Genomic DNA, 26,415 nt, shown 5'->3' with positions numbered 1-26,415 from the left:
TTGTGAGGTTAATGCTGTAATTGTAATACAGCTGTAGTCTATTTAGAAGACATTGCTTTGCATAACACTTTGAAAGCCAAAAGAATTGAAAGCAATTAATTCCAATTCCTTTACATAACAATGCTTGATGCCACAAATTCAGCCACATTTAAAAACACACGCTCACAACAAAAAGCATAGTCAAATTATTTTATGGCTATTTCATTACAGAGGTACGTATGTACATGGAAAGGAGGGTTTACAAAATGGCTGTCAACCAACTAAATTTTTTAAAACTAATAATTGCTTTTAATCAACTCAATTTACATACATTTGTACTTTGTCAAAACACCAATGGAGATATCTTTTAAAGTTTATTAAAACTTCTCTTGTCTTCTCAGCTTCTCTTAACTGCAAGATAATATAAAAATGAACAAAAATGAACAAACACTACCATTCATTAGCAGATGGAAAGGCTACCTTTAATACTTCTTTTTCATCACCTTGGGAAGCTGAACTACAATACATTCCTGTTACACTGACATAACACAGAGAAGCAGTTTCAAATATGAATGTTCAAATCCCATCAGTATTGTGGCAGATCTTGGTTTAAAAGACATATTGACATTGATTTCAGCTGAGTGCTGTCAGCTTTAGTTGCCTATGGTTCCTATTGCTAGAAGAGAAACCACTCTGGTTTCACCCTGAAATGCAAAATATCTGCAATCCTTAGAAGCAAACTGAAATTTTAAGTTTTTTTTCTCTATATCTGACCAAGGGAAGAAGTGATATGTCTACAGTGCCTACACAAAAATGTGCCCTTCAGTGCCAGGTCCTATATGTGTGTCTTAACCCCTTCCTCTCCTTGTACTGCCTGCAAATTAGTGGTGGAAAGAATATTTGAAACACTTGGAAAATGGACCAAAATATGTTTTTCAAGTATTGAGAAACCCTAATGAGAAAATCCTACACTACCAAGAATTTCTGAAATTTGGAACCTATTTCTACACAAAATTTCCAAATGGTTGCTTTCTGTAGAAAACATGTTCTGTACAAGGAACAGAAATTTTGGTGCAGAAAATAATGTATATAATCTTCTGTGCAGAAAATGCTATTTTCATACAGAAAATGTTTTCTGTACAGAACAGAAACATTTGAAATTTGCACAGAATAAGTCCTGAATTGCAGTCTTCAAAAATCATGCAGTTTTCAAAGACTTTCTTGCAATGCGAAGTAAGTAGACAAAATTACTCATTACCTCCTTCAAGAAGAAAATCAGTGAAGAATTAAATCCATACCTCAAACAGGATGTGATGACACACTACCAGTGCGGTCTGTGCTAGAAACCAGACCTACTGTTCTCAGAATCTCCCATTCTGCATGGCTGTAGTCCCTAAAAATGGCTTTTTCAAGGTCTTCTAAAAAGCATTATTGACAGGGAGCATGTACAGCTAGCTTAAGTCATTCTGATGCCTCTAGCAGAGAAGCAGGCAAAGGGTCTGTTCTCAGGCTGATCATGCTATTTTGGCACTTGTGTCCCTTGACAACAACAACCTAAAAGGACTTATTCTCTTGCTTTCAGTTAAAACAAAACAAAACAACTATTTTTAAAAAAAGAAATACACCAAATTTAATTTTTAAAAACCTCCAAAGTAATGTATAATAAAAGCAAAATAGATTAAATAAACCCAATTGCTAAAAATAATAGAATAGTGATAAAATATTTAAAACAATTTTAAAATCCATTAAAATTATTATTACCAGTGAGAACATAACCAGGAAAAGGAGTTGAATGCTTCTTAAGACAAGGTTTTGCTTACAATGCCACGAATGTGAAAATTTGTATGTGAGGCAGTCTATAAAATTAGATTAAGTTCATTTATATGTGTACATTAGACATATACAACATTCAAATCTAATGTGTATTTTTACACCTAGTGCTATACAGGTAAATCTGCCATCTTCTTGAAAAGCTAGGAGCCTTCATTGCTTGTGAAAAGGAGAAAAGGGATGGAGAGAGAGAAGAAAAAAGGGAAATCTAACAGCACTACAAAGCATGCAGATTTTCTGGGGCACATTTACCTAAGTTAACCAAAACTAGGCTGACAAATGTATTCAGAGGACATTTTCTTTGACTGCTCCAAGATTGCGGAATGACCTGCTGGAGGAGATTCATCAGCTGGATATATTTTCAGAGTTTAAAAAAGCAGTAAAGACAGTCTCTTTTAGCACACCTACCCATATTATTTTAAATGGTGTAATTTAAAGTATGTATTGATGATTTTGCAATACATACAGTATGTGTAAAAATAAATAAATAAATAAATGCAAATATGAAAAAGTAAAAATAAAATAAAAGCGAATAAAGTATGTATTGACTATTTTCTCATTAATGGCACTACTATTCTGTGGTGGTAAGACTGTGTGATCCTGTGAGACAAGATGCTATGCTGATGGCAGGAGTGCTACTGGTACAGTCTCCCATGTTAGACAGGCTTTTGCTGAGGAGTCAGACTAAATGTGCCAAATAGCTACTGGATAGCCGTGGTGGGGTGTGTGTGGGGGTGACATAGGGGGTTGATCTCTCAGAGAAGGCTTCAGCAGTACCATAACTAATGCTTGTTAGTATTGAGCAGAGGGAGGAACAGTAAACCTCCCTTTGAGGATCTTTTACCATGACAATCATATGATGAGACAATCCAAAAAAGTTGCTGGGCTACAACAGAGGACAACTACAAGTAGCACTGTGGCTAATGACACAACTGAACTCAAGCTGAAAGGATGTTCATCTACTGACCTGCTCAGAGGTAAAGGAATAGTCCAAAGCTTCACAACATGTATTATGGGAACATGGAATGTAAGAAGCATGAATCAGTGAAAGCTAGACATGGGTGCAGGACAGACCATCCAAAAAGGATGGTCTCCCGGCACCTAGTTTTGGTTCACGGGGAAGCTGTAGCCTCCAGACTGCGGGACTTCCTCACAGACCAAAAAGAACCCACAAAAAACAGGTTCTCCTTGTGACGCCATTACGTCGCAGTGCACCAATGGCACACTCGCAATGTCTTAATGGTGCCACAACATGCGGATGCTATGCGTCTGGCACGTCATAATGGCGGCGCCATTTTGACGCCCTCGTCATGGGCGAGGGGCGTGGGGCATCTAGAAGCGCCGCCCCTCGTACATGATGAGGGTGTCCTTTCCCATCTGTCTGGACCGGGTCATGGCAAACAAGAAATGGAACATATAAACATTGCAGTACTTGAGGTGAGCGAGCTAAAGTGGACAGGAATGGGACATTTTGACTCAGATAATTTCACAGTGTTTTTATTCAGGAAATGAAACTCCAATAAGAAATGGGCATTTATAGTGAGGAGAGATGTAGCAAAATCAGTCAAAGGATATAATGCCAAGTCTGAGGAAATCATGTCAATAAGACTTCAGGGAAAACCCACCAACATAGTCGTAATCCAAGCTTATGCTCCAACTACGGAGACAGAAGAAAAAGAAATGAAAAATTCTATGATCCAATCTAGGTGGAAATTGACCATACACCAAAACAAGACTTCTTATTAATAATAGGTCATTGGAATGCAAAAATAGGAAACAAAGTAGAATCAAAGGTTGTAGGAAAACTTGACCAAGGATCAGGAAATGAAGCAGGAGTTTGGGGTTGTTTGAATAATGTGTTTGGAATTAACAAACTGTTGGCCTCACAGAATTCAGTCAGTCAGTCACATTATTCAAACAACCCCAAAAGTGACTGTATATATAGTTATCACCTGATGGCCAATATAGCAATCAAATAGACTACATAATTGGAAACAAAGAAGCTCCATTCTCTCTGCCAAAATAAGACCAGGAGCAGATTGTGGCAAAAATCATGAATGATTCATATTAAAAATCAGATTAAAGAAAAACACTAAATGAACCATCATGCTGAAATACAACCTGAACAACATCCCAGTAAAATGTATAAGTAATATAATTGATCATAGAGTCAGATGAAGTCTGAACTGAAGACAGGGACATCATCAGGGAGGAATGCAAAAAGCAGCAGCCTTTCTTCTCCCCAACTCCACCAGGGGCCAAAGGAAGGCAGCAGAGGCGGGGCAGCAGCCAGAGGGCGTGGCCAGGAGTGGTGAGCTACTAAAGCCACTCCCCCAGCCCTCAAGAAGACCAGCCAGCTGGGCAAAGGAGCTGAGCCAGCCAAGCAGCAGCCTGCGCCTGAGGACCTCCAGGGTCCTACAAGAACTTTGGCCACGCGCCCACGCGGCGCTGCTGGGGGGAAGGGAAGCTGGTGGGAGTGGCAACCCTTTAAAAGCCGGCCCGCCGGCCCCTGGGAAGACGCCTGCGCCTGAGGACCTCCAGGGCCCTACAAGAACTTTGGCCCCGCGCTCACGCGGCGCTGCCGGGGGGAAGCGAAGCCGGTGGGAGCGGCAACCCTTTAAAAGCCGGCCCGCCGGCCCCTGGGAAGACGCCTGTGCATGAGGACCTCCAGGGCCCTAGAAGAACTTGGCCCCGCACCCGCGTGGCGCTTGCCGGGGGGAAGGGAAGCCGGTGGGAGCGGCAGCCCTTTAAAACTGTCATCATGCCCGTACCATCTCAGTGCTTAGAGCAGGGGGCTGTGGTTGGGTTAGCTGATACTATCAACAAGGGAATGATGTTTTTCTTTGTCTCCCTTTGTTTTGGGATGTTGCTGTCTTTGACGGGTATGGGGGTGGCTATGGGATGTGGGCTGCTTGATGATGTGGTGGGTGCTTATGTCAACGTAATGGGAGCTCCTATTGAGGTAGTGCGGGGCAAGGGGAAGTATGGCGGTAGGAGAGTGGAGTTACAACGGAAAGGAAGGCAAGATCGATGTGTAATATCTGTCTCTCCTTCCATCCACTCTCCTAACCAAAGAGATCTGAGGGTCAGTCCAGCTGTACCACAAACCCTGTTTCTGCTCCTGTGCAACGTCAGGTCCGTAAAAAACAAGACCCACATAATTTACGATTTATTGCAGGATAAAAACTGTGACCTGGCGTGCATTACTGAGACCTGGCTTGGGCCTGAGAGTGAGGCAGTGTGGGCACAGGCCCTCCCAGCTGGGTACTCAGTCAAGGACCAGATCAGGTTAGGTGGGCGGGGGTGGTGGTGTTGCCTTGATCTATAAGAACACCTTTTCCTTAACCAGGAACCTTGTCTGGAAAAAGGATCACTTTGAGTGTATTTACCTAACCCTGAAGGCCAGAGACAGTCCGGGGATTCTGTTGGTCTACTGGCCACCCCGTGCGCTAACAGACTCCCTGGCCGAGCTGACACAGCTGGTCTCGGAACTGGTGTTGGAGTCCCCAAGACTTCTTGTCCTGGGGGACCTCAACATCCCTTTCGAGGCCAGTCAAAAGCCAACAGGTGCGGCTCGGGAGTTCATGACTACCATGACTGCCATGGGCCTGTCTCAATTGGTTTCAGGGCCCACGCATTGTGCTGGTAATACCCTCGATGTCATCTTTAGTACGGACATGGACACTCCGTGGGCAGAGATCTCCAATATCTCTGCCCTGTCATGACCATTTCCTGGTTGAGGCCCGAATCAAGGCTTCTACCTTAAGCCCCCCTGGGGGTGGAGGACCAATTAGGATGGTCCACCCTCGAAGGTTGATGAAACCCAAAAGGTTCCAAGAAGCCCTAGAGGGGTATATGGCTGGAACTGACAGCGATTCTGTTGCCCTGACAAACATCTGGGACACTGATCTCTCCAGGGCTATACACAGCATCGCTCCCAAGCGTCCTTTCCAGCCTGCTTCCAAAAAACCACCCTGGTATACGGAAGACCTCAGGGAAAGGAAGCGGGCTGTGCAACGACTAGAGCGCAACTGGCAAAGACACCAGCACTTAGCCGACAAGGCACTCCTAGAGTCCCTTTTGAAGGCCTACGGAGTGGCAATAAGTGCAGCTAAACATTCTTTATATGCTGCATGTATTGCGTTCGCGGAGTCGCATCCGTCAGAGCTGTTCAAGGTAGTGAGGGAGCTTACACATCTGCCCCCCTCCCTGAACCCTATTCTAGAGCCATCTAAAACCTGCTGTGACAAATTTAACAACTTCTTTGTGGATAAAATCTCTCGGATAAGGGCTGATCTCGACACCAGTATTTCTTCAGAATCTATTAGAGAGGTGTCCAGAGATTCCGTGGACCCTGTTAAACTGGATCACTTTGAGTTTGTTAGTACCGAGGAAGTGGACAAGATCCTTCAAAGTGTTTGGAAGACGACATGCTCTCTCGATCCCTGTCCCTCATGGCTGGCAGCTCAGGGGAGGGGGATGCGGTGCTAACTATCTTGCACCGCATAATTAACACACCTCTAAGAGAGGGACAATTTCCATCTAAATTGAAATTAGCAGTTGTGAAACCCCTGCTAAAAAAACCCCCTCCTTAGACCCCCTGATTTATAACAACTATCGGCCTGTATCGCTGCTGCCTTTCTTGGGGAAGGTGATCGAGAGAGCGGTCGCTTTCCAGCTTCAATTGATCTTGGATGAAACAGATTTTCTAGACCCATTTCAAATCGGCTTCCGGGCGGGCTATGGAGTTGAGACTGCCATGGTCACCTTAGTCGATGATCTCCGTCTGGGCATGGACAGGGGAAGCGTGTCCCTGTTAGTGCTTTTGAATATCTCAGTGGCTTTCGATACCATTGACCATGGTATCCTTCTGGAACGCCTGAGGGAGTTAGGTATCGGGGGCACTGGGCTCCAGTGGTTCCGTTCCTACCTCTCGGGTAGATTCCAGATGGTGCAGCTGGGGGACGTCTGCTCCGATAAGAGGGAACTGACATCTGGTGTCCCTCAAGGAGCTATTCTGTCCCCCACGCTATTTAACATTTACATGAAACCGCTGGGAGAGATCATCCAGAGATACGGGGCGCAGTGTTTTCAGTACACTGATGACACCCAAATTTGTTTCTCTGTGACTCCGACTGATGCAGTGACTAGGGATGGCATCTTGCCTCTAAATGCCTGTTTGGAGTCGGTAATGGGCTGGATGAGGGAAAACAAACTCAGTTTGAATCCAGAGAAAATGGAAGTACTGGTGATAGGTTTCCCGAGTCCGGGTGGTGAGATTTGCCATCCTGTCCTGAACGGGGTCACGCTCCCTTTGAAGGACTCGGTTCTCAGCTTGGGAGTGCTCCTGGACTCATCACTCCAGCTGTCATCTCAGGTGGATGCGGTGGTCAGGAGAGCTTGTTATCAGCTTCGGCTGATACGCCAGCTGCGCCCCTACCTGGACTGGAGGGACTTTGAAACTGTAGTACATGCTCTGGTAACCTCTCGATTGGATTTCTGCAATGCGCTCTACATGGAGCAACCCTTGTACCAAACCCGGAAGCTACAGTTAGTGCAAAATATGGTAGCGAGACTGGTCGCTGGGTGTTCCAGGTCAGACCACATAACACCTATCTTGAAAGATCTCCATTGGCTGCCAATTTGCTTCCGGGCGCAATACAAGGTGCTGGTAATGACCTATAAAGCCCTAAATGGCTTGGGCCCAGGGTACTTGGACGACCGCCTATCCCCATATAATCCGCCCCGCACACTCAGGTCGGCAGGGAAGAACTTGCTGGAGGTCCCAATGGCACGTTATGCGAGGACCTCGCAACGGGCCTTTTCTATCTTGGCCCCTAGAATATGGAATAATCTCCCAGACGAGCTCCGCTCCACCACATCTTTAGATCTCTTTAAGAAGAATCTTGAGACCTTTTTTTTCTTCTCCCAAGCCTTCCCCCCATGAGATGTCATTTTATGTTTTACTCCCTGTCGATGACCTTGCAATGTTATGGATTCCCCCCACTCAGCTGACCTTATTGTTGTTATTGTGATTGTTTTTAAATGCTGTTTTAATTGTTTTATCTTGATGTATTTTTTATCTAAATCTGTATGCCACTTTGATCAAAGTTGGAAACAGCAGGTTTACAGACATCCTCCAAGGGGACCTCAGTCAAAAAAGGCAGTCACATTTTCGGTTTCGAGTAGCATTGGAAAAGTCTCTCGGAATGGCTCGAACCTGCAGTTCTGTCCAAATAGAAGGCCAAAGCCCTCTGAACATCCAAGGTGTACAAACTGCATTTGGCATAAGTGGTTGGGTTCGAAGCCAGGGTTGGTAGAACAATGTCTTGACACATATGGAAGGCAGACACTACCTTAGGCAAAAAGGTAATGTCGGTATGGAGGATAACCTTATCCTTATGGAATCTAAGGAAAGGCTTATCCCTCCGCAAGGCACAGAGTTCACCCACACGGCGGGCAGAGATGATGGCCACAAGGAAGGTTGTCCTCCAAGTCAAAAGTCTCAAGTCCGAAGCGGCCATGGGTTCAAAGGGCTTGGATTGGAGGGCAGACAACTCGGCGTCCAAACTCCAAGCAGGCGTCAGTACTGAGACCAGGGAATGGAGGTTGTTACAACCTTTCAGGAAACTCTTCACTAGAGGGTCCCTGAAAAAAGAAGGTCTGCCATCAAACTGAAACTGGGAATAAATGGCAGAAAGGTAGCACTTAAAGAGAGGTGAGGCACAGCCCCGTCTCCAAACGTTCCATCAAGAATTCCAAAACAACCGGTGTCGTCACTTGGGATGGAGCAAGGCCTCTCACAGAGAGGAAATCCAGGAACTTCTTGCATTTGGAAGCATAGGACTTTTTAGTGGATGATTTCTGGGCAGCCAAGATCACCATCCGTACCGAAGGAGGTAACGAGTCTAAGGCCAAAGCTTCCATGCCACCATCGGTAGGCTGATAACGTCCGGATGTCAAACTCTCCCATCCTGGAGAGTGAGAAGGTCCAGACAGAACTCGAGGTGGAGAAACTGTCTCCTGGAGAGGTGGAGCAGGGATGGAAACCACGGCTGTCTTGGCCACCAGGGGGTGATCAGGATGGCATCTGAGCGGTCTCTTGTCATCTTGGACACCACTCTTGGTTATCAGTGGGAATGGAGGGAAGGCGTACAGCATCTCTCCTGACCAAACGAAGGCAAACTTGTCTCCGATGGAGTTCTTGTTGTGTGTTCGGGAGCAGAACTGGGGATAGTGGCTGTTGAGAGCAGTTGCGAAGAGGTCGATCTGAGGAGTTCCCCACCAACTGAAGAGGTCGTTGACCATCTCGGGATGGAGCCTCCCCTCGTGGCAGATTGAAGAAGAACTGCTGAGGTGGTCGGCAAAGTCGTTCTGGACATCACTGGCCCTCACTCTCCTGTGTGCGAGTCAAGTCCTGACTGAGGAACAGAGAGTGTGGAAACGGTCTTGAGGGAGATAGGTGGCGCAGTCTTCGGAATCAAGGATGGTACCGATGAACTGCTTGGATGAGGTGAGCTGAGATTTCTCCAAGTTCACCACAAGGCTGAGGGATGCAAGGAGGGACAAGGCAAAGTCAACCTCTCTCTGCAGTTGGTCTGTGGAGGGGGCAGCAAAAAGTCATTCGTCCAGGTATGGAAAGACTCTGCAGTCTCTTTGGTGGAGGTAGATGACTGGAGCCATGCACTTGGTGAAGACTCTCAGAGCTGTGGAGAGACCAAAGGGAAGGACATTGTAATGGTACATGTCGGAACCGACGGCGAAGAATAGGAACCTTCGATGGCTTTCTCGAATCCCAATGTGGAAATAGGCATCCTTCAGGTCGATCGTCGTGAACCACAGGCCCTGGTGTAGTAAGGACATAATAGAGGCAAGAGTTACCATATGGAAATGACGGTAGGCCAGATAAGAGTTAAGGAGTCTCAAGTTCAAAATTGGCCTAATGCCTCCATCAGCCTTGGGAACCGTAAAGTATCTAGAAAAGAAGGATCTAGGGACTTGAGAAGGATCAATGGGTGAGATTGCACCCTTAGTTATAAGACTGCGTACTTCGTTGAGAAGGTTGTCCGAGGGGGGAGGGGACAACAGCTCCAGTTGGTAGGAGCTCTTCGAACTCGAGGGCATAACCCCTACAGACAATGTCTATGACCCAAGAGTCGGTAGTCAACAAGGCCCAGGTATTAGCAAAGGGCATCAAAATGTTGAAAAAGGAGGGGGAGAGAGAAAGGGTGACGGAGCATGCAGCAATCGACCGGGGGGCTGGCAACGGCCAGAAGAAGAAGAGGACTGGGAGGGATAACATTGCCTCTGATGCTCCTGCTGCTGATAGGGATGGTCTTGTTGAAAGGACAGCTGCCCGTGGCCGTACTACTGGCGCTGGCCTCCAAAACGCCTATGGGACAATGACTGAGATGGCGTGGATATACCATGCTTCTTAGCCATGGCCTTCATCCTGTATTTAAAATTTAGGCACTCATCTGTCTCCTTGTTAAACAGGCCAGCCTCATCGAAGAGCATATCTTCGACTGTGGCCTTCACATTCTGATTAAGGTCCAAGGACCGTAGCCAAGCATGCCTCCTGAGTGCGATGGCCGTTGCCATGGATTTCGCTGAGCAATCCGTAGAGTGGCGGGCCGAGGTGATGAGCCAACTGCCTATAGAGTGTGCTTCGTCTCTGATTTCTGTTAGGACACCCTGGATGTCATCTGGGATGTCTGGGATAAGCGGGGAGATCCGTTCCATGAGGCACTGGATATAGGCTCTCATGCAGCCATTATAATTGGCCACCTTAAGGCCCAACACCGAAGAGGCATAGGCCTTCTTGGCAAGGCCATCGATCTTCTTGGCCTCCCTATCAGCAGGTGAGGTGGAGGTCTTTGGGATGAACGCTTGCTGCGAGCCCTCCACTATGGCAGAGTTCTGTCTGGGGTGAGAAAAAAGCCAGGCAGACGGAAATGGAGTGATCCTATATAACGATTCAAATTTCCTCGTTGTAGTAGAGACAGAAGCAGGAGCGTCCCAGGAGCGCCTAGCGATTCGTTCCAGGGATGGCACTAAGGGAATAGTGGCCAGGGTGGGAACTTGCCATGGATTCGTTTCTCTACAGGGTCAGCAGCGTCATCCTCCATCTGGGTTATTTGAAGGCTGAGTGCATTGCCCATCTTGATGATGTGCTCCGTAAAGGAACGCACATCATCCATTGGCGAGGAAGAGCCGGATTGGTAGAATTCCAGGGGAGATTGATGACTGGTCTCATCCCAAGAACCAGGGTCGAGGAGGGAAGCCCGAGGGAAAAGCTGTTTGGAACCGTCCTGGTCAGAATCAGAGGCATCACCGACTTCAGAAGGCAAGGCCTGAGGTGAGGTGGTGACGGCAGGCAGAGATTTCGGTACTGAAGGCTCCTGCGGAATGGGGGTCGGTTTCGAGACCGGCACCGGCTTAGGCCTGGAGGAAGTGGCAGATGTAGTTAGGCGACGTCGAACAGTCGTGACTAATAGCAACATAATATCTGTTAGCCTCGCTATCATAGAAGAGGTCCGAATCTTCGTGGTCTCGACTACGTGTAGGCTGGTGGACCTCAGCCTGATGAACGACCACCTTAGGGATCGGAGTGGGAGACCGATGGCCCTCAGTCGAACCTGTGTGGGGCAACCCAGCTGGAAGAACCGGGATGTCATCATCAGGAGCTGGAAATGCCAATGTTGCAGGTGGAGAGGAGAGCGAGGCTGAGACTGGTGTGCGCCGGGAGTCGGAGATGGCCGGTACTGACGGTGTACGTTTGGGCTCGATGGGGTGGGCATGGCCCTTAGAAGTCAACTGGGAGCCTTCAGGAGACTTTGTGTGGGCCTTTTTGGAAGAGCCGTGAAGGGAGTGCTCCGGAGATTTCACGTGCGCCTTCTTGGAAGAGCCATGGAGGGAGCCCTCCTCCGATTCCAAAGGCCTCTTCCTAGAGGACCTGGAGGATTTGGAGCCCGAATCCTTACAGGAGCTCGAATCCTTAGCCTGGGCCAAAGCCGACTTCTTGGAGCCTAAGCCCTTGTGCTTGGCCTTGTCCTTTTTGGAGGACTTGAATTTGAGCTTGTCGGATGATTTTTCGGGCCCTACGTCCCTAGATGGGACAGTGGCACTAGGCTCGGTCATGAAGCTCTGGGCCACGGCTGCCGATGGTGCAGGTGTTGATTCCGAGGGTGCCGACACAGAGGCGGGACGGGAGGCAGAAGAGGGCCAAAGAGCCTGCTGGGACAGGGCAGCCTTCAGGTGGGAGTCCCGATTTTTCCTCGCCTGAGGAGTGAGGGATTTGCAGAGGGCACAGTACTTTGGCATGTGAGCCTCGCCGAGGCATAGGAGGCAGGAGGAGTGCAGGTCCTGGCCAGGAATCTTGCCCCCACAGACATCACATTTTTTAAATGGTGCCAGAGACATCTTAGCCAAGTCGCAATCCAAACCGTAGTCGAGGAAGGAGCTGAGAGAAGCCAAGAAACACAGGGGTGACAGATTGAGGAAGGTCAAACAGTCTGAGGTCAAGGGGCCAGAGATAGTTCAGAATGGTCAACGGTCCGAGGTCAGGTATACCAGTGAAAAAAGCGAAAGCACAGAGCGAAGTTCCCCAAGTAGCTAACGCAATGGAAAGAAGGAACTGGGGAAAGAGCGGGAACGCAGGGGGCTTATAAGGGATGGGCGGAGCTACCGCCAAAAAGTTGCGAAGTTAACTTTGCCCAGTGATTCTAGAAGTTTTCTGAGCAGAACTGCGCAGGCGCAGTACAACCCATTTGTATGATTCACAGAGACCACAAAGAAGAAGTATTGTTATGAATAATCTCTTTTCTAATACAAAATATTTTAAATTGACATGCTCTTGAGTGGGCAAGAATCATTCGTACAACAAAAGACTTGCTTCTCATGGATTTTTTGACAAATTAACACAGCTTTCTGCATTTGGGGGCTCTACTTGGGGGTATCACTATAGGGGCTGTGATGATGAACCACTACATTTCAACAGGTATCATTACACTACTGTTGGAAACTAATTTTGTTTTTAAAAAAGTAGAGGACAAAGGACAGATAAGACAGATATATTTCACAATGGAGAAAAACAAACACTAGAGTCCACTGTGAATCAATGAAGAACATAGCTAAGAAATAACTTTTTAGAAGAATGAATTTAATGACACACTGAAGCCATCCATAACTCAGCTGTGGTTGGGTCTCATAGCATTATCCTATCACTGCTTTTGTATGTCATTATATTCTGAAAAGTAACCTTCCAACGTCTGGACTACTATTCATAACAGGTCATGCTCAAAACCAATATCAGTCTGGCAATACATTTGACCCTCCATATCCACGGATTCTGCATCCATGGCTCGAAAATATTCTGAAAATATATAAATTCCCAAACGCAAACCTTGATTTTGCCATTTTATATAAGATACAAAATTTTATTACACCATTGTATTTAATGGGACTTGAGCATCCATGGGTTTTGGTATCCACAGGTGGTCCTGGAACCAAACCCCAGAGGATACCAAGGACCCATTGCACTTATGCACTCATCCACTCCAGGTCTAAATTAACAACTGAAATAAGAAAGAAACAAATGACATTTTCTTGGGCAAAAAGTGAGTATGGGAGGTACTTTCCATCACAAGTCCCACATTATGAAATATCAAGTGTTATGTTTGCTAAGAAGTACTACAAACAACATTTATATTTGAAACTCATAGAATCATAAAATCATAGAATCGTAGAGTTGGAAAAGACCACAAGGGGAATCCAGTCCAACCCACTGCCATGCAGGAACTCTCAATAAAAGCATCCCTGACAGATGGCCATCCAGCCTCTGCTTAAAGACCTCCAAAGAAGGAAACCCCACTACACTCCGAAGTAGTGTGTTCCACTGTTGAACAGAATGATCTTCCTGTTTTACATAATATGTACTGTATTAGTCAGTATCATATACATAAATTGAAAATACATACCATTTAGCACACATCCATAGAAACATCCAGATCTACATCTGTTTAACATCTAATTATTTCATGCATATACAGTATAACAGCAGATCAGCTTATATTTGGCACAAAACTCTCAGGACCACACAGTTTATAAATGGCCTGCCTACATGTTGAAAGAGATAGTACAAAAATGGTACAGATCAATCCCACTCTAAAAAACAAAATAAAGACAACCCCTCCCACAAAACATTCATGTATTATCTTCAATGGAAATTTTGCTCCACAAAAGACTGAGTCAATATGATTCTCAAATACCACAAATTAAAGCAAGTGTCTGATTTATCATTATCATCAATAATTCATTCTGCATCCAAGATCTTCACTAATAACATTATGTCTGAATATCATTTATTCCCATTCCTTCCTTAAAATTTTCTACAGAACAGCATGTTTTATGTGGCAAAGAATTATAGTACTAAACATAAAAGCTGGATATGTCTGCAAACCTAAAACCATTTTATTTAACACAGCTTAATAAAACATGCTGACTTACAAAATGACTAAAGCATCTGTATCCTTAAATATTTATTTCATAAAACAAGCTTTAATGCAGTAAACTCACATCCCAAGTAAATACAATCAATTTGTTTATAATAAGCTGAACTAGTTTCAGGAGGTGATATTTTACACTAAAAAACAACAACATAGAAACAAAAACAAAAAACACACCAGAATATTTGGGATTGGGATATACAACTCAAGCTAAGGAGGACAAGATGGGATAGCACTTCAGATGAGATGGGATCTATTTGCAATTTCTGCCTTTGGTCAACTGAACAGTCTTTGACAATTAGTTCATCAACGTGACGTCTATAGTCTTCCTCAAACCAGTACTTTCTTAGCAGATGCCTTATCTTTCAGTTCACATTACTGTTATGGTTCAGAAACTTAGAGATACAGGAGGCTGTCTTACAGCAGGTCAGAACATTCATCCAACTAGTCAGTATTGTTTATAGAGTACCAGGGCTGCAAATAGTGTATACAGCCCGCAGCCACACTTAGCCCACAAACGATGTTACTCCAAAGCCCTCTTCCCATCATTCCCTGAGTCTCCTCGTTATAAAAAGAAAAATAATCAAGCTTCTGTAAGTTTCCAGTGGGCACAATTCTTAGTTAAAATCAAGTTTGGGATGTGCCCTCAAACTACTTTCTCTAAATACTAAATAACCTTGTGGCCACTTGGACTCTTCATAGCCACCCCTTCTACTCAACACCGATGGCAGCAAGTCCCCATCACCTCCAAGTATTACTTGGAGGTGGCAGGGTCTGAATATGTGACCTTCCTCAAACAAGTGACAGACTTCCCATTCTCTTATCTTGAGCATTGCTTTTTTCTACATCTCAAAGGAAATGTCAAAAACTGGAACAAATGGGAAAAATCTGACATTCCTCCTCATGCTAGTCTTTCATTTGTCAGGAATGGAGAAAACACTGGCCTGGGGAATACCCACAATTCACAAGTGAAGTTCAGGGTTATGATTGTACATTTGTAACAGGGGAAAAAAGTGTAGGACAAATAGCTCCCATGCCATAGACTTAATATTCCTAGGATTCTAAGAGCTAACCTATCCATTATGTAACTGCAGAATTAGACTGAGGAATTTTGTGATGGAATAATTATTGTACCATTTCAAATTGTGGTCAGATATATTTTTAAAACATAATATTTTAAAAGTCACAGGAAGAACTGTTTCATTTGTATCTATGTATGTATGCCTGTAACTGATGACTAATGGTTAACCCATGAATTTCATAGGTTTTTTAAGGCAGTGACTCAGATGTGGTTTTGCCAGTTTCTTCCGCTGAAATATAACCTACAGCACCCAATATTCATTGGTGGGCTCCCATCCAAGTACTAAGCAGGGCTAATCCTGCATAGCTTCCAAGATCAGAGAAGATCTCGTGCCTTTATAGTATTTAATATATACTTCCTGTTAATTCATTAGCTTACTGTATATAAGGAACTTACTACTTGGTGGCACACCTCTTCAGCACTGAAAGGTTGAAACAGCAAGTCTACAATTTTGCCATCAAGCCTTCTCTTTCATTCTCTGTAATGCACAGAATAGCTCTAAGTTGTTTAATGGAGTGCATCTCAAACTATCTCATGTCAGGGACTGGTATAGTCTTTTCCCAGTATGCCAGGGACTGGTACCATATTTGTGTCACTTGCTACAACTGTGTCTTTTCTTTCCTGGAAACCCTTCAGAGAATAGAGCCAATGACACATCAGTCTGTACCAGTTCATGGACCATCACTTTGAGTCATATTGGTTTAATACAGTGATTCCTAAACGAAGGTCCTCCAGGTGCTTTGGACTTCAGCTACCAGAAGCCCCAGACAGTTTGGCCAATAGTCAGGAATTCTGGGAGCTGAAGTCCAAAATATCTGGATGACCAAAGTTTTGGAATCACTGGTTTAATGCATGTGTTTTCTTGACATAGAAATACAGTGTCTACCAGGAAATCACCTGAAAGTGTGTGTGAGAGAGAGTGTGTGTATCATCACTCTTAACTACAACTGAATATTCTGTAAACATGTTAGCTCAATTTGGAAGAGTTATATTAAATAAGCTAAAGGCACCAGATCCAGTCTATCATGGAAGTTAAGCAAGATCAGTACTTGGATGGTAGACTATCAACCAATACCACCAGGTAGTATAGGCTATATTTCAAAGGCAGGAACTGACAAAATCACCTTTGAGTATTCTTTGCCTAAGAAACCCTATGAAGATCATGGAGGTGCCAGAAGGTGACAGGTGATTTGAAGGCACATACACTACACATACATACAGATGTCTAAAAGTTTAAGCGATACTTTCTTTCATTGTATGTTCACAGCTACATATTTGTCTTATCTTAATAGAAATCACCTGTTGGTTACTTTCAAACAGCAGGAAAAATAAATGCAGGCGAAAGCTTGGATGTGTTGTTTAAGTAGTCATGCCAACTTTCACATCAACAAGAACAAGAAAGGCAGGGTATATAAACTTATTATTATTATTATTTCTTTTTTGTTTTAAAAAGACAGAAATTCTGTCTTGAAAAATGGTTTTAGTATTAAGCCGTTAATGTGGTCAATTGAAAAATGTCCTGTGGGGAAATATTATCTCTCTTCCACCACAGCACAAAAGCAAACAAGCTAACTAGGAAGCAGATTACACCCTGCTGCTTTTAATGGCACTGCTGTTTGTTATTTCAACAGTAAAACAAGTTTAGAATCAAAACAGCACCCTGCCCCCCCCCCCAAACCAATGCTGTCAAACAAGTGGTGCAGATCATGAGGGAAAGACCCTCTAGTTTCTCCTTAGTTAACATGCAGACTCGGCCAACATTCAGTAAACAGGTCAAGGAGCACATTCTATAGTAAAGTAGAAAGTGTGAACAATATTTACCCTCAACAGCTTGCTAATAGGAGAGACTGCCTATGGCAAAAAAAGAGGTCCTTTGCCTTTTGAGCACATTCTCAGTTCAGATGCAATTATATTTAAGTTATACTATTGTATAGCTCCAAATTGTATTTTGCATTAAGGCGATTCAGAATTGAAACCACAGTTTTAAATTCAAAAGGCTGTTGTTGTTGTTGTGTGCCTTCTAATCATTTCTGATTTATGGTGACCCCAAAGTAAACCTATCACAGTGTTTTCTTGGCAAGATTTGTTCAGAAGGTTTTGCTTTTGACCTTAGAGGGGGTTTGCTTTTGTTTTTGACTTCCTTTGAGGCTGAGAGAGTATGAACTGCCCAAGGCCATCCAGTAGGTTTCCATGGCTGAGTGGGGATTCAAAGCCTGGTCTCCAGAGTCCAACAATTAAATCACTACAACATGCTGCCTCAAAAGCATAGAATTCTTCTCAGGGGTTGAAAGTAGGGTCACATGGGTGAGCCACTGACTGCTGTGCATCCTAGTCACATACCCTACCCTACTTGACCCTGCATGTAGCAGCAACCATGTGTGTATGAATAGTATTCCACCATACAAGAAAGAATTTGACTGGGTACAAGACTTTCTCCTCTTCTCTGTATTGTTCCAATTTTAGTATATGTGCTGCTGAAGCGAGCATGGTACAAGACTTTCTCTTGAATGAAAAAGCTCCATCCACATATGTCTGCGCACATGTAGATCCTTCTTCACATGGACTCTGAATGTACAGCCAACAGATAACATGACGGACACATGACTGGCTGTGTTAACCAGCTTGACCTTCAACAAATTTGGGGGTTCATGTAAATCTTATACTGCTTTCAAGTTTTATCATGGTTTGTTGTTATTGTTATTGTTCTTGCCCCATGTGTCCCTAAAGTAGCTTTTAAATCTATATTTAGGCTTTAAAGGGTATGGGCTTTTCTATTCACAAATGTTATATTAAATGACCAACTATAAGCCTTGGTTTCCAAACTATGGGGCATACATGTTGTAGGGGAGGAGCCACATTTGCTGGGCCCAATGGGGAGGAGACCAGCACTGTGATTCTGAACATGAGGGGGGGGGGGAATCCAGAAGGTATATATAGTTTTGGTAGTTAGATGAGGGGAACGAGCTAAGCACATCTTTGTTCCTTGTCCATGGCAGGTTGTGTTGGGGGGGGTGGGGGTGGAGATAAGTAAAGTTTTGGTAAACACCTCTGACATCCATTTAATAAAGGGAAAGGGTCTGGACCTTGAAGGATGGAGACTACCCTTAGGACTGGCCTGGGTCATGCCTTCACTTTAAATAATGGGACTTAATGGAGGGATCTTTGGATTTGCCTTCCAATGGTAGACTGGGAACCCAGATATTAGATTGTTCTTGGGGTTCAGGTGTTTGCCCAAGTTGACGAGGAAGTCTGGGGGAGGTGCCCTGCCTCAGTTGCTCCCTCTCCTTGCATCTCACAGGGTTTATACAGTTAAATGGGTTACTATGTTAATAAAGTGGTCTTTATTCAATTCAATCCTTTGTGTCTGGTCTTTATTCTCTTGGTGTGTCAGCAAATGACTTCATATTTTTTTTCCTAACAGTCTGATAGTACAGAGGGGAGACAGAATTAGATTGTTCAAAAGTTCAGATTATTAGACGTGACAGCTAGAAGAGTTAGAACTAGTTTCTCATTGAACATCTTTGGTTGGCTGCTGCCTTCACGTATGTGCTCTCTCATGGGTTCCTTTAAGGAGGATGAGTACAGCTAAAATATTTCCATATATAATCTATTATATAAAATTTCATTGCAGGTCTATGCAGGCTAAAGAGGACTTTTGCCATGCAGTGGCACAGCTAGTGTTGTACCGGTTTCAAGACAGAAACTAGGTCGCAACAATGCCAGACAGGAATAAGCAAGCCAAGTGGTTCTTCGGGACATGCCCAGGGTGCCACCTTGCATGCTCCTTGCTGCATCAGAGGCCTATGGGAATACAAGAAGGGGGCCTAGCATGTCCACTCTCCCTGCATCTGGGACGTCCCATTACATTTCAGAATGATTCTATTCTGTACATGCTCCTGCCTGGGCTGGCAATAGTGGGTTTGAAACAGATGCCTACAGATGCTGAATTTGGCATTTTTCATGCAAAAGGTAACAAATCTAACTGGTCAGGTAGCAGAATGAACACTGAAACAGTACATTGGCAACATATTTAGATACACTTTAGAACAGTTCTCAGAAATCATGCCCTCTGGAACGGAGGGAGGACGCAATTGGAACGCTCGACGGCAGCAGCGGCATTCCAGTGTGCAGTAAAATGCGGTCCCTAGCCCCATCCTGTTCTGTATGCGCCCATGCCACATTCATTTTGTAATGCAACGGGCCCGTTTTAGGGCCCGTGCAATAAACTTCACAGTACCTTAAAATCTAGCTATACATAGTAACAACTGTGAGTTATAATTACCATTCAATGTTATCTTACCTGTTTAAGTGCCTTTTTGGTGTGCTGTTGGAAGGAAGACACTAGCTTGCTTTGCATTGGTGCATTTGTAAGGCTTGAGTCCCGAATGGAAGACACTTCTTCAGGTGCTTGCTTGGGGCAAACTAAGAATACAGAAATAAATTTTATTTATTTATTTTATTTTATTTTTATCCCGCCTTTCTCCCAAAGTGGGACCCAAGGCAGCTAAGAACACATATAAAACACATTAAAACAACAATTAAAATTGTAGAATTAAAATATAAAAAATTACAAATATAAAATTTAAAACATGCAATGTTAAAAATAGTAATCTAAAACCAACCCCCTCATCCTCCAATAAAACCAAGCCTGCCAGATCTTAAAAGGTATGTTTAAATAAAAATGTTTTTGCCTGCCAGCGAAAGGCCAGCAGTGAAGGGGTCAGCCTAGTCTCCTATGGAAGGGAGTTCCACAGGTTTTGGAGCAGCCACTAAGAAGGCTCTCTCTCGTGTCCTCACCAAGAGAGCCTGGAATGGTGATAGGACTGAGAGAAAGCCTTCTCCTGAGGATCCTAGGGTTCTACATGATTCATATGGGGAGATGCGGCCTCTCTGGACCCAAGCCATGTAGGGCTTTATAGGTCAGCACTAGCACTTTGAATTGTGCTAGAAAATGAACCGGTAGCCAGTGAACAACAATACTGAGAATATAGGAAAGACTACACATTTTAATTTAATTTCACAACTGGGATCTTAAATTGCCACATAACTGGCCTAATAAGAAATAACCTTTTGGCTGATCCTGCTTGTAAGAAAACAAGTGTATTACAGAGAAGCTAGAATATTGTCAAGATCGTTTGCACAGGAGATACTAAGTGAGAGATAACCACCAGAAGCCATTCAAAGAACTGCAGACATATTTACTTAGGAAAACAACAATTATCTTCCTAAATCAGCCTAATTTTTTATTGCTCCTGGTAGAATACAAAAACATTTCTACATCTACATCTACAAAAACATCTGTATGGCCACCGGGAGTGAAACTAGACAAAGCTCAGTTTTGTTGAGATGTACATTTTCAATTGTATGCTGCCAACACAAGCTAAATTCAATGAATGCCTTGATACATACAAATTAACATCTGTGAAATGTCTTCCACTATCATTTGAAAATGTACTATTACTCTCTGCAATAAAGTTCAGAACTGAATGCAACAAGGATAAAATGACCAATCTAGGGAGCAAAACATAAGGTTGCCCATCAGCTTGAAACATTACAGAAGTTAATGGAATAATAGAATTTAACAGCCTTAACAGATTTCTTGACTAACAGGTTAGTGGTAAAGCTCAACCAGGGAGAAAAATGGACAGCAACACACAAAGCTAATTCTGGCCAGTGTTCTGGTTCTTAAATCAAAGGATAATTACATTGTAAAGTTAAATGTTTCTAATTTGTACGGGAGAGCACCGAAAGAGTCTCAGAAACACATGTCTAGGTATTTAGCAATTTAATGATAAATCATTACTATTTACACAGCACATTGAATTATTACATATATTTCACATACACTATCTTATGAAAGTATGAAGCTGTTTAATATGGGGTCAGTCCATTGATCTATCTACTCTAATACATGCAAAAGCTATCCAGGGTCAGCAGATCATCTGCTACCTGGAATCCATTTTTTTGGAATTGACAGGGATTAGGTCTGCAGCTTTCAGCATTCAAAATATATGCCCTACTATTCATCAATGGTTCCTCATCTAAACGCATCTTGTGAATATGACTGGAGAGTGATATAAAAACATCTCAAAGACCAAAAACCAAAACCCTAAGTAATAATCTAAGGGATAGGACAAGATTTCAACTAGAGATGCTCCTCCTTTCTAATTGGTAAAGCTGGACTTCCACTGGTCTTCATTTTGTAAAGTAAGATATAATTTATAATGAGGTGTGTGGGGAAAACAGTAAATAAAATGCTTCAGATCCTTGCAGTATTAGAATATACAGTATAAGCTTGAATATGGCTAATTTTTCCATGATAAAGGATTTTTACTTCTCCAAGTACATAATGAAATTAACTCACCCATATTTGTATCATCTTCTTATTTTTATTAACACAACTGGTGATTCTATGTTTAAAGCAACTGTCTGAGTCCAGCTTGCAAATACTGTATACAACACAGGTATTTTCTTACTTAACTGCTGGGCTAATTCCTAACTGATGTGGTTGTTGTATCAGATGAAAAGTTGTTACTCTTCTCCAGCTTCTTAAAAACATACAGATTGAATATCATCATATTTGTATTTATTTATAAATAGCAGCTCTATTTATATTTGATTATTTTTGTGAAGGGAAAAGTAACAAATCTGATACAGATATCATGCTCCCAATCTAGGGAGTTTATCGCATGGGAGGCAAAGTGCCCAAATCCCGTGGATAAACAGGGTTTAAATCCCGTGAATATCCAGCAAGAGTGGGATTGTTTTCAAACATGTCAGGGCACTTTGGCATTAACTCGACATTAACCCATGCAAAAAGTGGCAAAATCGCACTGCTTTTTACCTTCGGGATTTTCCTCCATTGTGATAAACTCCTATGGCTTGTGATGTCAAAGCCAACATCAAGATCAAACACCCATTCTTCTCTCCCCAGTAATAATCATGGTTTCACATTTCATGCACAACAACTGATATTACAGTTAAGGCTAACTATGGATCCCTTGTAAAGTAGAGATTAAAAATGTTGTTTGAGGGGGATGCAAATCAGACAGAAACTAGTTTGCATTGACGTGGATGTAATACAGGACAATAACAAACACTTTAAAGGGAAGGAAGAAAATAACTACAGACAAGGGATGGGGAGATGCATGCATGCTTAATTGTGGTATCCCTCAAGGCGCCATCCTGTCCCCAATGCTATTTAACATCTATATGAAGCCGCTGGGAGAAATCATCCGTGGATATGGGGCTGGGTGTTATCAATATGCTGATGACACCCAAATATATTTCTCCATGTCCCGGTCATCAGCGACAATGACAGATGGCATCCCTCCCCTCAACCAGTGTCTTCAGGCAGTAATGGATTGGATGAGGGAAAACAAGCTCAAGTTGAATCTAGACAAAACAGAGGTACTTACGGTAGGGGCCCCCAAACCAGGGATTGGGCTGCAACCTCCAGTCCTAGAGGGGCTCACGCTCCCCTCAAAGGACTGTGTTTGCAGTCTGGGGGTGCTTCTTGACCCGTCGCTTCAGATGAGGAATCAGGGGAATGCGACGGTCAAGAGCGCCTGCTATCAGCTTCGGCTGATACGCCAGCTGCGCCCTTTCCTGGAACAGGGTGACCTCGAAACTGTAGTACATGCACTGGTAACCTCAAGACTTGATTTTTGCAATGCGCTCTACATGGAGCTACCCTTGTGCCTAGTCCAGAAACTCCAGTTGGTACAGAATATGGCAGCCAGGTTGGTCACAGGAACAGCAAGGAGTGACCATATAACACCAATACTGAAATCACTCCACTGGCTGCCTATCAGTTTCTGGGCACAGTACAAGGTGTTGGTTATCACCTTTAAAGCCCTACATGGCTTGGGCCCAACCTATCTAAGGGATCGCCTACTTCCATACAATCTGCCCCGTACCCTCAGGTCCTCTGGGAGAAATTTATTACAGCCCTTAAAGACCAGGTTCACAGCGACCTCTCAGAGGACATACTCTGCAGCCGCTCCCAACTTATGGAATGGCCTGCCGGACGAGATCCATCAAATCACCAATCTAGAGAGCTTTTAAAAAGCCATTAAGACAGATCTCTTCCGGCAGGCCTTCCCGGAATAAAATGCTCAGCCACAAATAAGACTTCTTGTCTAGTGAACTCTGCCCATGATGATTTTATTTAGCTTAGCCGGTTTAATATGTAGTTTTAATCTTACACTGTTTAATCTTGTTTTAAGGGGGGGCATTATGTATATATGGATGTATTTTAACCTGTTGTAAGCCGCTTTGATTGCCTGGCAAAAAGCGGGATAGAAATAAAAAATTTATTATTTTATTTATTTTTTTATTTAAGTCTGGCTTCCAAATTTACAAACCAACATCTTCTGGAAAAGCAGCATTACGGAGCTGCTAAAATTGCAGTTGTATGCACCCTTAATTGCATGTAACTGAATTTAATAACCATTGAACTTAATAGTTCTTATTTCATAATAACTACACACAAACCCAATTAAAATTAAATAAACAACATCATATCCATACTCTTTATAAATAATAATAATAAAATAATAAATAAAAATTTTATTTATATACCGCCCTTCCTCAGATCAGGGCGGTTTACAACATTTTAAAAACATCACACACCATTAAAAACATTACAATAAAAAAACAGAAAAGCCCCGAGTTAGCCGGTCCTCTTGCCAGGAGGAAGGAGGTCCATAGGACAACTTAGTCGGGGAATGCGTTGCCAAAAAGGAAGGTCTTCAGATCCTTTTTGAATTGGGCCAGGGAGGTGGCCGAGCGGAGCTCTATGGGCAGCGTGTTCCAAAGGGCTGTTACTTAACACTTGGGATACTAAAATAATTTTAAAAATCCATAATAGTTCTATTTATTTGCAAAATAAAATATAATAGATGATGGAGAGGAGAGATAATTTGAGTTTGAAAAGAACCAACTCTCCTTATTTTGGGTAATACTTTGGACATTCATGAAATATACTTCAAAACACATCAAACAATGAATTTATGCATCACGGCGATTCATGCAATATCAGCAGCTGTCATTGGAAAATGTGAATATATGAAATTGCTAACAGGGTCAGCTATAATGCATCATTGCTACCTGTGAGACTGGCCATTTGTTGAACAAAAGAAAGGCAGGAAAAATTATAACTAAAAATACACGAGAGCACAGTAATGCAAAATATACTATTATCTTCCTCCATTATAGTCTCAAACAGGCACTTTATCATGTGCTCAAGAAAGCCTACCAATAAAAAGGAAAAAAGTAGGTGGGCAGCAAAACTAGAATAAAACACAGAGGCATCAGATTCAAAGGGATATGCAAATATTGTGTGATATATAGAAGAAAGCTTGAACCACCCTATTTTCCCCTCCTCTAAAACAAACTCAACAGTATACTTGTTTTTAATTTCTAACCAGACTGGTTTGGATTATGATTCTAAAATGCATTTTCTTCTCTTTCTAGTAATTTCAAAATTTTTCAGTGAATGGTCATGTTGCAAAACGTGTATTACTATTTCTTTCCTGTGCTAACACATGTTGCCTATATCAAGCAGAAAACTAACAATATTCTTGAGACCCTGAATTCTACAAAAGACACCCTAGGGAATAGAATGCAAATATAAACCACTGGTTAAACTATCTTATAAACTCAATACTTTTTATTTGGGTGACATAGATCTATACAAGTATTGACATAAATGGTCCTGCACTGTCAACACACATATATCAAATAATCACCTAAACCATTCCAGTCTCTAGAGCTTCACTTACAAAATCAGAACAAATTTTCTCTATCCAGTGAATTTTTGTTTCTTTTAAAAAGAAACAAAAAGCAATGGGAGAATTAAACTGTATTACTGACAGAAACAGATGTATGCACCCGGGACCAACAAGAGCTTTAAAACAAACTATGTAGCTATTTTGTGCACATTACTAAGCATCTTAATTAACAACACTCAAGTGCCCCTGTGGGAAAATTAATATTGATATTATCTTTAGGATGACATGTTTATATTAAAGGAAACCAATGCTGTAGAACAATATTCTGTAACAGTTGTATGGATAGACAGATATGTACAAACACAGAGAGCGGCTTTTAACTACACTTGCCAGGTGACTACCTACTGGTTTTAACTTTGGAACTTTCTACCAGTCTCTAATATATAGGGTAGGGAGCTGTATTTGGGAAAGGGGAGCTGCTGGAAGCAGTGTCATCTTCCTTTCACACACACTAACATGGTATCTATAAGTGGTGGTCTATGGTGGAAGTCTAGGTCACCAATCCCAATAAAAAAATGAATCCTACTTCTGGGATCAAAATACACTGGTACCCCGGGATACGAAAGGACCGGGTTACGAAATATTCGGGATACGAAAAACGCGGCTTGTAAAAAGCTGTCCCGGGTTACGAAAGATTCTTCGGGTTACGCAATCCTTTTCGGCGCGAAATTCAAAAGATGCAAACTGCAGCGATAGGCTTTCCAGGGATTTAAAGGGCTAACGGCTAACCCAGGGGGCTGGGTTAGGGGTTAGCTTTGGCGCGAATTTTGAATTTCGTTAGCAGCAGTGATTGGCTTGCGAAATCAAGCTGATCAACTGTATTGGCTAACGAAATTGGGGGGGGTGGCCTGGCTTGAGGTACAAAAGCCGGCTTCCATTGATCTGCTCCTTTGTCTGGCCCTGTGGACTGTGTGAGGAAGAGTTGATATTTTGAGCTCTGACTCTTGGGTTCACTTGCGGTTCGGACTTTGCCTGGCTTTGGACTTTTGCTGCCTTTGCCAGGTGTATCTTCGGATCAAGACCGGCCATCAGGAATTTCTCTACAGGTAGGTTGATGGATTTTTACCTTCTTCTTGTGGGGTGGGGTGGGCTGAGACAGTGTGACCATGCTTTTGCTCTGGGGTGCTGGGGTGCTGTTTATTTTTTTTAAATTTTTTTAATTTTTTTTTTATTTTTATTTTTTTTATTTTTATTTTTTTGGTGTTTTCAAAGTGTGGATTGTGGG

General features: G+C 43.1%; 1 protein-coding gene across 5 annotated transcripts in view; it reads right to left on the bottom strand.

Moving 5' to 3' along the window:
* The window catches only part of ASXL3 (ASXL transcriptional regulator 3), a 157,228-nt gene that overhangs the window by 44,367 nt on the left and 86,446 nt on the right, over positions 1-26,415 (bottom strand). For 4 of the 5 annotated variants that reach the window (XR_016280618.1, XM_089517241.1, XM_089517243.1 and 1 more), the window contains one exon: positions 19,697-19,818. Coding sequence is in view for 3 of the 5 variants with exons in the window: in XM_089517241.1 (XP_089373367.1) it covers positions 19,697-19,818 (122 nt within the window). In the remaining 2 variants the exon portion in view is untranslated. Of the gene's footprint in view, positions 1-310; positions 384-19,696; positions 19,819-26,415 lie in introns of those variants that run through there. The other variant, XM_089517244.1, reaches the window with a different exon arrangement.

Source organism: Sceloporus occidentalis, unplaced genomic scaffold (assembly GCF_023333645.1).
Source record: "Sceloporus occidentalis isolate IW3139 unplaced genomic scaffold, rSceOcc1.0.p SCAF_3, whole genome shotgun sequence".
NCBI lineage: Eukaryota > Metazoa > Chordata > Lepidosauria > Squamata > Phrynosomatidae > Sceloporus > Sceloporus occidentalis.
Note: the sequence above shows the minus strand (reverse complement) of the source record. Positions and strands in the feature narration are given on the sequence as shown.